At 36.4% G+C, this 14,860-nt stretch overlaps 1 protein-coding gene across 1 annotated transcript in view; it reads right to left on the bottom strand.

Annotated features, from left to right (window-relative positions):
* EXT2 (exostosin glycosyltransferase 2) overlaps positions 1-14,860 on the bottom strand; it is a 67,129-nt gene that overhangs the window by 31,888 nt on the left and 20,381 nt on the right. The window contains exon 7 of the mRNA XM_057364235.1: positions 5,144-5,275. Within this exon, the coding sequence (XP_057220218.1) occupies positions 5,144-5,275 (132 nt within the window). The remainder of the gene's footprint in view (positions 1-5,143; positions 5,276-14,860) is intronic.

Below are 14,860 nucleotides of genomic sequence, written 5' to 3'. Positions count from 1 at the left end.
TCTAACCTCAATGTGGTTTCAATTATGAATTACSAGACCAAAAAAAGCCTTGATTTATTCTATTTTTTTCCAATTATTTATGGTAAGTTTCTATTCAATACTTTGAGAAAGTATTTCATCATGCTTCCCATCCTCAAGTGGTCACAGGGCAAAACCAAAGGAATTAACCCTCTCTACTTGTCCAGAGCCAACCATAGTGCTTATACTCAACAGAATCCGAAATCAAGTTGCAGTAGCCACCTTTTAATGTTCTAATGAAGATCATAAACCCTCCTCCAGAAAAAAAAATTAGCCACAAGACAGAAATTTCTATCTACTGTAGAATAATCCACTGTGTAAGAAAAAAATCCTAACCTCTAGGCAGGTAAATTAAAGAAGCACTGTTAAATAATGTTTCACACTTACATAAAAACACCAATATTTACAGCTAATACATGTGGGATATTGAACCTGTCCATAACATCAACACCAAAAAAAAAAAAAAAATCAATAAACTGAAATTTATTTACTGTAAAAAATAATACCCCTATTCTAACAATAAATAAAGCAATGTTTAATCCATCTGATTCAAACCATCACACAAGTAGCTGGAAAATACAGCAAGAATAGACAACTAATATTGTTTGATGGAAAAAAACACCAGATGTGCACCRCGCAGGAAAGTGCTAGCTTGTTCTCATTTACAGTGAAACAAAAGTGTATGTAATATTTGCTTAATGCTTTGAAGATGACAAATGGTACTACAATGGAGGTATAGTTATAACAGTAGCATTATCTGTAAACTGAGGACTATAAAATACTAGTCAAAGAGGTTAGGAATAGTTTAATTTTTTAATAAGTGTCAAGTGCCTAGCAATTGGCAGAATGCACAAAGTATTCTGYAAATTAACATCCTACTTAGGCTTTGCTAAATGAATAGCACAAAGATAATTTTGCAATTTTAGTTTAAACCAAATGATGGTGCTGTTTTCTGCCTCACTGGAAGAAATGGAATCTGGTATGTTTATTGTTCGCATACTGATATTCTCAAGTGATTATTAAACTCTGGTCTGTATCATCCAAGGTCAGAGCTCAAAAGCAGCCCCTGACAAAAGAAGCCCTCTAATGTTTCATCGATCTACATTATAAACAGGCCTGAAAGAATTTCAACAAAAGCAGCTGAAGAATTCTGGAAAAACCCTGTCTTACTCACTTTTCAGAAACCCATGTATGTTAGTGAGGTATGAGACAAAGAGGAGAATTTAAACAATCTACAACCAAGTATAAGTGAGGAAGTAATTTACCTCTATTAGAGTATAACAAAGTACTTAATTGAAGGTAACAGATCACATCTCAAACCCAAGTCATTACTTCTAATCCAGCCCAAACTGGTAATCATCAAAATGCACATCGCTGAATCGGTCATTTTCTGGCTTACTTGGACGTAACTGATTGCCTCTGCCTAATGGATGATGGTTGGGCCAAAAAATACAAAAGACATTAAACTCACATGTTTTCAGCAAAAGACTGCCTGACAGAATAAGGACTCAAGTGATTCAGCAATGAATTTCAGGCCTCAAAAGTATAATTTGCTCCTCTTCATTAAAAGGAAGAAATATAGTGCATTTTTATTCAAAGTATTATTCCATAATGTATTAGGATGTTATATGCTACTAGTCTTCCATTTCCTCAATAGGACAGTGAACAAGTTGAAAATTAATCCACTTTATTTTTTTCTGTAGGAAGGCCAACAAGCATTAGCCCATAAAAACACATAAAACTGCTTGGATCACTTCTCCAGTGCAATGTACTATATGTGGAATTAAGTGTATATGCATCTATCTTCCGAGTACCTTATACTCCCTCCTGGAAAAAYATCCTCCTGCACCACTGCTGGATCCACACTGTGATGAAGATACTCAGGCAACAGTCTTACTAATATTTTGAGCCAATATAAGCCAAACTAATGCCAAGAAAAGCACTTTTCCAGCCACCCAGTCCCTCCCTTGAACACATCCCCACTCTCTTTTTTTTTTTTCGTTTTGCTTGGTTTTATATGAGGAACATTATTTTGGCTAATTTACCACAAGCGAAATAGAAAAATAAAAAAGAATGTAGCACATGAAAAAAGAAACTCATCCAGCTGCAGAAGACAGCAGGACTGCTTCTTTGGGCAGCAGTACTTACTGTGGTGGTTTAAAGTGTTTGGGAAACTATAAATTCAGCACAGGATAGGCTGATGTTTCTTTGTGTTGAGACTCGAGAARTATCTATGGAACAGGAATAAAGCTCATCCCTGTGCAGATCTAGCCATAGGTATGCCTCTCTAATCATTTGCATGCTGACTGTACAAGGTAACAGCATTCCCCTCAGACACAAAAATCAATGCAATTTTGCAATAAAAACAATGTTAGAATGTTAGTACTATTATGCTTGTTAATATGTCTTAATTCCTATTTTGAAGTATCTGAGCTAAAAAAAAAAAGCAAAGAGAAGCCTACCAATCTTACTTTGCAAGTGACATCAAACTTGGGGCAGCCTTTTGTGAAAGATGCAGCTTTTTCCTCAGACATGCTGCTGTTATAAACTAACTTAATTGAATATTTGAGGCCTCTAAACATACTTATGTGCTGCAATTTGCTAAGCGTTTGCTACCTCAAAATAGAATCTATTCTACTATAATGTAATCAAAATATTAAATGGTAGAACAACACTAAAACTTAGAAAATAAGACTGAAATCAGATGATGGATTGGATTCTGGACGCAAATACATGAGGCTACAATAGTTCAACAAAATGCAAAGYATAATGTGCATCTTGGAGAGTTACCAGCTATTCTAATTGTCAAAGTAGAAATATTGGTTTAAAATGCTTTATCTAACACCTGAAGCAGTTGCAAAAATTGAGCAGCACAATTAGTAACCATTTTACCAAACCTTTTCTTTTACCTCTCAGGGTCCTAGTGACTTACCAAGCAAAATTAACCCCTATTAGCACACACAAAAAGCTCCCCACCTTAAGTCAAGGAGGCAGGAAGGTAAGCAACCATGGCCATGGGTTCTATCTTAGTATCCTTCTGTGTATAATGATCTTGCACAGCAAGCCCTTCTTTCTGTTAGAAAAGTGAATCTGTCCTAGAAATTAAGCTCATAAAACCCTTAAAGCTGGCATTTTCCTATATAGATATTCCATAGGCAAACCTGGGCTCTCATTTTTAAAACCTCACTATTCAGAGCACAGGGATCTGAACTCTGAACTGAACAGTTTTGTACTGATTAAAGAAATCTCTGCTAATTTGAGTCAGCCCTTAAAGCAGTGATTGCACCTCTGCACCTCTTGTTAATGTGCCTATAGCTTTTACATATTCCTTCTGCACCTTTGAGTTCCTATCAAAACCACGTAACAGGAACAAGAGCACAGAGAAGAACATTGCACTTAACCCTGCTGGCCATAACATGACATGGAACAAGTAGAGCTTAAGGACTGGGTGTTGAGTTGGCTGAGTTTAAAGGCAGAATACACATGGCAAGTTCTGGAGATTAGTTCTGGCCAGTAACATAAGAATTTATGGCACCCAGTTACTCACACTTTTCACTGTGGTTTTAATGTTAACTCACAGGTGCTCATTTTGACAGTTAGCTATATCCTGGCCCTGAGGCTGACCTGAAATAATTTTCTTTAAAAGCTTTAGYGATGAAGTTTGTTTAGACAAGTATATAGAAATTTTCTTGTAAACAAGAAGCACATTACATTTACTTTGTCTTCTTATCAAAGTCAGAGGGTATGCCATTTTCTGCTGCCTTAAACATACATATGTAATTCCTTTCCAGCTATAATGTTTCATCCAGGCTTCCTAGACCTTGTAACAGTGCTATAAGTAGATATTAGGCAGGAGCTAGATAAGACTCAGACTCAAGTGGATTATTACTCCCTGACAAGCAGGCAACTTTGTAACTCTGACTTGTAGATTTATTTTTCAAAAAAAGTATAGGAGAGAACCCAGGAGAAGACGTTTTTACATTCCCTTTAAAGACTTAATGATGCTTAAAGGATTTTCTTAATTTCACTGAGTATGTTTAARGATGCTTGGTTTTGCTGGCATGATTGTAAAGGCATTAAGATATTGTGATTCCCATCTTGTGGAGCACATACTTGTGCAGATTAAATTCTTCCTTAAATACTGACAAGGGCCACATTTCCTCTCCAAGAAATGACAACAGGAAATTATTAATGCCTTTGGCTAGGCAATGGAAACTCAGCTTCTGAAGCACAGCAATGAGCTTCTAATCTTCATCAGCAATTCCATTGGCCTGAAGATTACACACTCTATTCCTGAGTACTCCTAYACAGCTTTCTCTAAACTATCATAAAGCAAGACAGTTAACAAGTTTAGTTTTATTAGTAAAACAAAACTGTTTTTTATAATTTGACACAAAGAAAATTAACTGATTAYGAGTGAAAATCATCTACAGGGTTCTTATATGGTAAAAAATCACAACCAGCTGCTTGGTGCAGGAGGTTAATTAATACTGCCCTGKGTTTTCTTAACAGAAGTGAGTTGAACCAGTGAAACTTTAAATTAAACCAAAAATAAAAAAAAGGGGAAAAAAACCCAGCAAAAATTTGGTCATCAGTTTCTGTATAAAAGAAATTGTTAAGAAATACCATGGAGAAAATTGTAGGCATAGGAACAATTAGCTATTTCAACAGAATTATATGAAAGCTCCTTGCAGATTGTTTGAGRTCTTCAGCATTTCCACGATTTTCCCTGCAGTCATAGAGACTGTGTCCAGATACATACAGTGCTCCAAATTCTCTCTAAATTCAACAGAAATAAAGAAGTATGTGTATGTGCATGAAGGGGGAAAATTATATATATATATATATATATATATAAACAAGGAAGCAATTTAATGTGTGTGATAGCAAAAGTTTAAAGTTCTCATCTTAGTGCCAGGACATAAAATGAACTGCTAGGTATTTTGCCAGTTGTCATAAAATATATTAGCTTCATCTGTGCAAGTTACCAGCACAACACATACACATACAAACYCACATACACAGAATTATTGCCAAATTTTATAGCACATACCTTTTATAYGAGGAAAAAAACCCCAACAAATCCACAATTTGTTTTATGAGTAAATCAAACGAATTAACTTACCACAGCTGGGGGATCATTCCATTCTTCATAAGAAATGGCAGCATATGGGTAAATTCTATCATTGATAATCTGAAGAGTAGCGAGAGCAATTGCTTTCATTGATCGAAAATATGCTTCCCAGAACCACCTTGCCTGTAAAGAGAATAAAATTCACTTTCACATTGTGCATGGCAAGCCAAAAATAGCACTGGATCTGCACAATCTRTTTCATGCAGTCAACATGTCAGGTGGAAATTAAATTAGGAGGCATGTTTATTGTAGATAGTTATTTCTATAAAACCTGAAGGCTTCWAACTCAACTCCACCCTCTGAAAGGACTCACAGCCAATAAAAAGAAGCAGAAGTATTATTTCACAAGTGATTAAACAGAATGAGAATATTTGAAAAAAAGAAGTATTTTCACATTTTTATCATATGTTTTCCTCCTGAAAAATGTCAAAAGCAGTTTGATCATAGAACAAATAAATTGCTGTTATACKCCATTGTTTTTCCAAGGCAAAGGAATCCACAGAGCCATTAAATAAAATAAAAGCATTCTGCCTAAAAGTTGGAATTTAGAAGTCACTTTTTAACATCAATATTAGAGACACCTGATCARACAGCAAATTTCTGTAGTCAGAACCCTACCAGACTAATACCTTCCCAAGTCTTCCAGAAAACCTAATATTATTTATACAAGTAAATGATTATGATTTTCACATAAAAGTACATGTACATGCCAATTTATTACAATCTACGCTAATTTATAGCACTGTGTAAAACTGCTGAAATGAAGCATGAGATGGTTAAACAGTGCTCTGAATTTCACAGAGTAAAACTAAGGTCCTAAGTAAAACTAAGGTACAAGTTTTCATCTTGTCCCAGTTTCTGTGTAAGACAAATGCTAGAAGAAAAGCACGGGTTTGGAAACTAAAATGCTGACTTTCTGACTCCCTGTTAATAGATACACCTTTTCAATCCCTAGAACTATCAAATGATTCTGCAGGTCCCATCCAACCCAGAAGGAAACATGCTTAACCAAAACACGTATTTCAAGAATTCTGGCACAAAAGGTAAGTTTTTTTTTTATTCTTATTTTTCTCCAGGAAACTGCAGTGCCTTGAACTGTCCARAAAGTAATTTCATTTGCAATCTCCCTATGCTTAATTACCAACTACCAGAGTATGTGTTTGCACCTAGGAGGTAGAATAATTAAAACTAATGCATTTTCTCATTAATTGGAACCTTTAGAAGCTTTCAGAGTCAGAATACAACAGAAGATAACACACAAATTTGGGCAAGTGCTATTTTACCCTTGCTACAGATTTCTTAAGTAGCAAAAAGCCCATACAGAGAAGCCAGTTCTAATAATAAGCTATGAAAATATTAAATAATATTATTTACCTTGTTTTGTTACTGCATTATTTACCATAATTACAGAAGGCATACCAAGATTCTGGAGGTACAGATCTTAAGATGAACCAAAAATAACTCTTGTTTATCTGTTGTCAACAAATGCCAACAACTCCCACTCTGCAGGTCAGTACTTTTTAACAGAAGACACATAGTGATTCCTGCATACACTCTTCCTTTGGGATATTCCTAGGCTAAATAACTGTGTACAGGCAASATTATAAGCACAAACTTGCACATATTCATGGTTATGTTACTCTGTTTTTTACGGCGAGTATAAGATATGGCATTTAGAACTATGTTTCTGTCAAATCACTGGCCCTAAAACTCTGTGAGTAAAAAATAAAATCTGTGTAACAGATCCTGCAGAATATTTCTGTAAATGTTTAAGTTGAAAAAAATTHATGTTACAATTAAGAAAAACAAACTAGAAAAGAGATGAGTGCCCTCTGATTACCAAGAACACAGATCAACATTACTACCACATCCAAGTGTAAAAGCAGAAGAACAATATAAACAGGTCAAAGTAAATAAAAAGACACTAAATAAAGCAAACACCACATGCTAAGCAAAAGCATTAGTATTTTTTTCCTCATGCCCATTTCTTAAGGAAAATGTATTATCCAGAATTCTGCAGCAACCTATCTAAAAAGAAAACTAGAAGCAGATAAGAATAAAAATGGACTGGAACAGCTAACTTCTCTCTTCAAGCATCCTAAATAAACAGGAGTAAGAACACAGATTTCAAATTTTATTTTCATGGACAACAGTGTAGAAAAATTGCCATAGGCAGCACTAAGTAGGAAGGGGAAACTACTTTATGTAGCCTTTTAACATGTGACTTTATAAGCAATTAAGTAACTATTAATAGTGTTAAATACAGGATTATGTATTCCATTGTTATTMAATGACAGCATTCCTATACCGTTCTAAGATTTTTTTATTAATACTACAATATCAATYATTATCTAGCTTCATAAAAGTCAAAGATGGTTTTCTTCCTTCAGCAGCTTTCTTCCTAGAATGGATCTGATCTAGCTTCTCTTTGCTTAAAGAATGCTTGTAATGCCTGGCAAGATTACACCTTTATACCAGAAGCAAATCTGGAGAAGAGGGCAGAGGGAATTTATGTTTTATAGACTAATATTTATGTAATTAATGTTTTCTAAAGAGCCATAAAATGTTCCCACAGTTGGYTGTAATATTTTTGGAGTTGTGTTTCTTTAAGGCAGAACTCAAAACCTTCTAAGGGGATTTGAAGTCCCCAAACAGATGTTTCAGCGTCTCATTACTTCCTCCCCACCTTGTTTGCTTTTATAAAGCAGAACTGATTAACATGACTTGCTAGTGTGTGCTGCTCCGCATGCTGAGTTACCAAATATTTTGGGAAAGTTTTCTGTTGGGAAGATGTACATTGATTTMATTTGAAATGTATTTTATACTCGGTGAGGTTGAAAAGCTTATGTTGGAATGTAAGAAATGGAAGGGATAAAAATCCCATGAAGACATTTGTGATACAGAAGAGAGTTACAACAAAAGAAAAAGGCTTCTGTTCCAGACTCCTATGTTAGCTTTCTTATTATTCTTACATAGCTTTACTGAGCTGTCTGTTTCTCTTTTCCATATCTATGAATCCCGAAAGCTTAAGAGTAACTCCAATACATTAAGCAAYGTTTCTAAGGTATGGTAATTGTAATGCATTAATTAGAGCTACCTGAATGCCTTTCAGGATCTTGAAATAAACCAACTGTAAGCTCAGACCTCAGCTTTCACATAGCACTAATTATACACAGACTACAGCTAAAATGAAGTCAGACTTCTCCTTTCAATTTGAACTGAAATTAGCTTCTAGTATTCAAGAAATCTGATGAGGCTTCCAGATTTTTCTAAGGAAAAACACTGTATAGACCAAAGACTKGTAGAGAATGCTAACTGTATACACCTAAACATTGCTTAGGCCACAGGCAACCTAGGTGGTAAAAAGAGATCAAACACTTTGAAGTTTGCACAAATCTGTATAACTGCCAAGACAACACAGATCAATGTACATTAACCTGCATGGCTTACAGGGAATTGAAAACAGAAAGAAGAAATATAATTTCTCTTCTTCTAAATTTCTAGTTTTCTTCTAAATTTCTGGATAAACCAAAACTCTAGGATAGGTCYAAAATGAAAGACAGCAAAGCATTACCTTCTATAACAGTTTTACCAACATTTTGAAGCATCAAATGTAGCACACTGTATAACTTGACTGACTGACAATGAGAAATATATTACATTATTGGGTCACCCAATGGGTTGGAAGTGTGTGGAAATTCTCATTAGACAACAGATTGCCCATGAAATTGATTCACCTGAATTCAATTTCTCCAGTAAATTTAATGAAGTCATGACAACTTCATTATGGAAGCCAAAGACTGAAGGAACTGGAAACCAAATTCTCTCCTCTCACCAACCAGTGAGCTCTGCAGACCAGGGTCACAAACACAGGCATGTCAGTAGGTAGTGTTAAGCTGTTGCCCTTCCTTTCTTTCTTCCTCCTGCCCAACTTTCAAATGCTGTATCCTCGTTAGATCAGCATGAAAATACCTCACTTTCAGTAAAGGCCAAAATTTCTTAATACATCATGTTATTCATTTATCTCTACAAATACACAGGCACACCCTGAGAAAGACTAGCAATATCTGTATATCAGATGTTCCTCAAACCAAGTAAGAAAGCACCCAACCCAAAAGTTCAATGCCACTTGTTTTCAATTCCAGGATTAATTTAAGGGGACTATGAAGAAACTAAACTGACAATATTCAGCACATASTGGCACTGGCAAGAGCTTGGCAAGGGAGCATTTGCACTTATWTTCATACCATACAACAGRGTAACCTACTCATAGAAAGTAACATTTRCTTACATAATGTGTTATTTTCCTTAGAAATAAACAGACTTGGGGGCCTAGCATCTCTTTAAAAGCTCTTTGCAAGGTAACAGAGCATCAGGTTACAGAGTCCATTCATATAATGTTTATAAGTTCTAGTGTTAATGCCACTAATGGTGCTCTGGTATAGAGTGCAAGACAGATCAATGTAAATCTTTTGATTGGTTTGTGAACAAAAAAAACCACTGGGCATAAGGCAAGGAAAGGACTACCTTCTGTAACATTTACATCAAGGGGAGAACAGGCCACGAAAGGAACTTTCTAGCCTCCTGTCTTTTTACAGCCCATGAGTTGGTGGGAGTTGGTAAAAGTAGCAAGAGGGGAAAAAAATTCGCAAAAGAGTAGTAAAATTTAACTGCCTATAAACCACCACTTTTSTCAAGTTTTAGGTCAGGCGCCATGATGCTGTGAGATTCTGCCCCACTGCAGCAGTTCAGTGTTTCCAAAGCACCTTGAAAGGGTTTACAAGGCTTTGAAATACAACCATTTTCACGCCGCCTATGGTGACTCCACTTAAATGCTTTCCCCTCTTGATGGCTTTTGGTGTTCCTGGCTTRTACTTCCAGCTGGATTAGAGAAGCCTATCCAAGCAAAAGTGTGGCCTACCTGCTGCAACAGCACTGGTCTGGAACTTGCTGATCTTACTTTTAATACTGGTTCTGTTACATTTCTACAGATAAAAGTTTGGCATTCATTCAATTTCTTGCTTCTACTTCAGCCTCTACCAGTATGTGTATTATTGACCATAGAGATACCGTGAGACTTTACCATTCCAAATTTTTCAAATTTTGGGATGGACAAAATAATACAAAAAACAAAAAGCTAACAACTTTATCTTCTCTTTTCATTTGTAAATAGAAACTTTAAACTAATAACACATTTAGCTAAGTAACTGAAGAAACTGACTGCAGTAACCCTTTGCTAAAATGTGTACCTTCAATAGAGATACAAAAGATATTGCAATAAATATCTACAGCTCAGCTGTGCATCTGACAGCTCTGGACATGGAAGTGCATCCACTAAGACCTTCCAAAGTTATAAATCATACTGTAATATAATCAAATATTTTCTAAGTTACTGAGACATAGCARGCTATTGCCCATCAAGTAAACTACCAGGATTGGTCCCAGGCAACTTCCTCCCACCCCAAACTATTTCCATTGTGCAGTAGGATTAAAGGGGCCACTGAGGTTCAAGACAAACTGAATTTTTATATGTTTGCTCTGTGTTAAAGATGTGTGTGAATGTAGCTGATGTTATGTAATAGTCAGGTAACAAGCCCGAGCTCTCAAGAGCCCGACTGACCTCCCCTGAAAAATGGGACTGAAGAGGTAAGTTTCTCTTTTGGAGCAATATGCCTTTTATAAAAACTTTCCAAAGACAAATTTTGGGTTCAGACTGAGGACCCAAGAGCCCCAAGTTCCTAGTTTTCTGCTTATAAATTGTAATCTGCACCCTCTTTCTGCACTGCTTTACAGTTCCTACATCTGGTTCCTTGCTCCAACAACTTCCTTGCTGACCACACATACTACTTTTAATATGCAGTTCTCCAGCAAAGATGAAACCAGCTGTGCCAGCTAAAACCAGCAATATCTTTGGGTTTTTTACACAGGCTTACAAGAAAACCTCAGAAGACTTTTACTATTAAGAATYAAACAGTATTTTGATGTTTCTAGAAAATGGTAGAATTTGGGATCAAAAAATGCTTTATTTGTTTAGGACTCTTAGCGACACCACTCAATCACATTAAGCATAGCTAAAGCTGGCCGGTTCATTCTCTCTGCAATCAAGGCAGGAAAAAAAATAGCATCATTCATACAGAAATTTRGAGCTCTGGTACCTTAAAATACCTTCCCATCAATCTGTTCTTCTCTTAGTAAGGGAGCATGAGAGGATAAAATAAGTGACTAGCTGCAGGTCATGGTCCTTCTTCCCCTTAAAGCCCTGTTTTCAAGAGTGACCTGAAGTTGTCTCATTTTTTCCAGGGAGACATGAGTATTTGAAATGCAAATTGAGACTACACAAATCTACACAAATGGAGGCTACATTTTTAAAAAATAATTTGTGTAGTTCAATCTAGGAATAACAGTAAGAGAGCTGTGCTCTGAAACATAGTCTCACTTTTGGAGTGCCAGTAAAATTACCTGAAACTGGAGGTAAACTCCTCAGAAACTTCAGCCTAAAAGTAAAAATTAGTTCCTTGTCCCCATACATTGACTATGTAGGAATTTTAAGAGCCAATCAATCAAATCAATTAAATACTGGCAAAAGCATGCTAACTTCCCTAAAACTGAAAAGTTTTCTGATTTTAATGTTTTATAGACTATCTAATTAAAATCATATTTCAAGTTCAACCTAAACTGCCTGTGTTGCATCTGTTTCTCAATGCAGACGTATCCAAGAAAAGCAGTAATGCTGACAGTATATAAAGAGCGCTCAGAATATCATTCACTTCTAAAGCTAAAAAATTGAGGTAAGCAAGAAATCACAGTTTTGGAAGCCCCGGATCACGACAGATACAGACTAACCCATAATTCAGCGTTAGGGTTATCTGAACCTCAAAACAGAACTTTCTCTGCATGGGGAAAAAAAGAGGAACAAGCTGCAGAACAATGCAGAGCACATACTGTTGTTTCCAGTTAACTAAGGTTTGCTTCTAATGTAAACTGACAACGTTCTTTTAATATTATTTCTGAAATTTCATTCCATCTTTCAACTCTTGCTTCTGAGTTATGCATGATCCTCAAGTAAAACCCTGAAAAAAACTCAATTCATCGATTTAACTTATACAAATTATATGAGTGGCCTATAGAGAAATATTCTTTAATTACAAGACAATTCTGGAGTATAAGCAAACAAAACAATAATTTGTAATGATACAGTCAGATAAGAYAGAGATTCTAGACAGACATTTCATGGTGCTGGCTTTTATTGCAATTCAGTTTCAGACACTATCTCTTTAAAAGTGAAGTAGTAAATGCATTTAATCCTTTGGCTAAATATTCTCTGCTGTAGTAATTTCAGCCATGAAACAAGCACATTTGCCTCCTTCAAATACAACAGAGAGTGAAAACTGAATCTTTCCATTATCCAAATTTCTTTTTTTTCCTTTTTCTTTTTGAAGCTGCCAATTCATAAGGGAACACAGGTCAGAGTTCAAAATGCTAATCTTACCCTTCAGATAGCAGCCACTTGGGAGTAACTCACTTCTACTCACTCTCAGTTTTATTGCTGGAGACTACTTGCTGACTCTTAGAAGAGTTAAAAGAAAATGTTAGTACAAGCTCAGATATTAAAATTCTTGCACTGCAGTCTTCCTCAGATTGTCCTCTTTAGTCCTTTAAAAAAATCACATAAATTGCAATAATCCATATGTACAACACATACTGTGCATATAGCAGAACTGTTCTTAGATGCATATCGGTTAAAGTTAACATTTTCACTCTTGCTTCTACATTTTCACATAATTTTGGGAATTTGGGGGGTTTTTTTATTTATTTTAGGGGTGGTGGGTTTGGGTTTTTTTTTTTTTGTTTTGGTATCTTTAAGATTTTCATCTTGTGTTACGAAGAGCCTTATTCTGCTTAAATACGTGACACAAAAGGAAGTACTTTCAATACAAGAGTTCTCATTCTCTCTCATGAAATGGCTACTTTTTATACAGTTCTGAAATCCTGCATTATCTTTACCCTTAAAATACAGATTTTCGCTATTCCTTGTCCTAGTGATAGCAACTTCATTCTAAAAATAGCAAGTACCCAAGATTTGAATGGATGAAAGTATCACTTAGCACTGGTGTTCTGCCCTCCCTCCATACATTTCTGCACCTCAAACTTGCTGCTTTGATTAATGAGTGTGTCAACTTAACAACTCTGTTGCAGAAGGCAACATTGCACCAGACAGGAAACCTGACTTGCTGTCCTTGCACCCTACAAATCCATGGTCAAAATACATTTGAATTATGGAGGCAACAAACAGATACCAGCACTATGAGCAGCAAGGAACCATCCCATTCTCAGCTGTGGCTGGGAATACTGTTGCAAAGCATGGAGACAAAAGCCAGCAGAGAAAGTAGCAGGATGAGAGGGGGAAAAAAAACCCAAAACCCCCCCAAAAAAACCCCTAAGTTTCATGTAGCATTTACAGCTTTAAAAACATGTGATGTGAAAATGACTACCATTTTCTGAGTTTCCTTTGCTCCCAAAGAGCTTTCAGTTGTGTCCTCCTATTTACAGACAAATGACATGTGTTGACACCACAGAAATAACACACTGAAAAAGATGCTCTGATAAGTTCCAGATAAGTCATTATCTACATAGCCATCGATAATGATGTAAGACACAAAAAATACCCCACTCTCTTCCCTCCAGTTTGTAGGAGTTTGCTTGGCTCCCTAATTACTCCAATTTCACCAGGCTGTTACTGTAAAGGAAGTGACAGGCATCAAAACTACATGGACCTGTACCATCCTTATTATGATGTTTGTCCTCCATACTCCGTTAACATAAAACCAAACCTACACTGAGCTGGACTTGTGCTACCACTGATTCAACAGCTGTCTGGAAAATACCAGAAAACAAATACATGTATGTAACTGCAGGGAACACTCAACTATTGCATGACCAGAAGTTGGGGGGTGGGAGGATGTTTAATCCACATTTTCTTGACAAGTGATAGACAGCTCCTGAAACTRAAAGCAATAGGTTTCTAGTCCTAGGGGTATTGCCTTCAAATATGTCTATGTTCTCAGGGTAGATCAGTTTTCCCTGCTGCAGGCATCCTGCTGAGAGGTGAGGTCCCAAGCAAAACACAGGAATTTGACTGCAAGCCTTTGAGGTGGCAGGAGCCAAGGGAGGTTCAAAGACAAGGCTGGCTGGTGGGCAGCACCTCTGAGTACTGCAGAGGTTAGAGGTTAGTAAAGCAGGAGCCACTGGCCAATAAAACAGTGTTTGGAGAGCCCACTCTATAGATAAATTGGGGATCTGTTTACACCTTTCCCAGCTTTCTGAGTTACACACACTGATGCTTCCCACTGTGATCTTGTCCTATGTCCACCAGCATCTCCCTTCCTCGGCAGCTGCCCTGCTCTCTGCTGGTTGGCTTTATAACATGGCTAAAGGATGCTTGGAAACTTTTAATCAGCATCCAGCATCAAAAATAAATAAATAAAAGCACAACTGCTTTTRTTTGTGTCAACTGCTGCAATAAGATCTGGCTTGTTTGAGATTTCCCATGACTGCTGTACTAATGCTGGGAGAATAGAAGCTTAAATTCCCTTGATTAGAGAAGCTAAACACAAAGCAAGCCCAGTGCCAATCACACACATGAAAGGACAGCTTTTTGAAGGAAGAAAAAAAAAATTTAGGTAAGGTTACCACCATATTAGAGCTGTC

This window comes from Malurus melanocephalus, unplaced genomic scaffold (assembly GCF_030028575.1).
Source record: "Malurus melanocephalus ecotype Western Australia unplaced genomic scaffold, MMel_1.1 scaffold_2, whole genome shotgun sequence".
Lineage (NCBI taxonomy): Eukaryota > Metazoa > Chordata > Aves > Passeriformes > Maluridae > Malurus > Malurus melanocephalus.
This window is presented reverse-complemented; position numbering and strand designations above follow the sequence as displayed.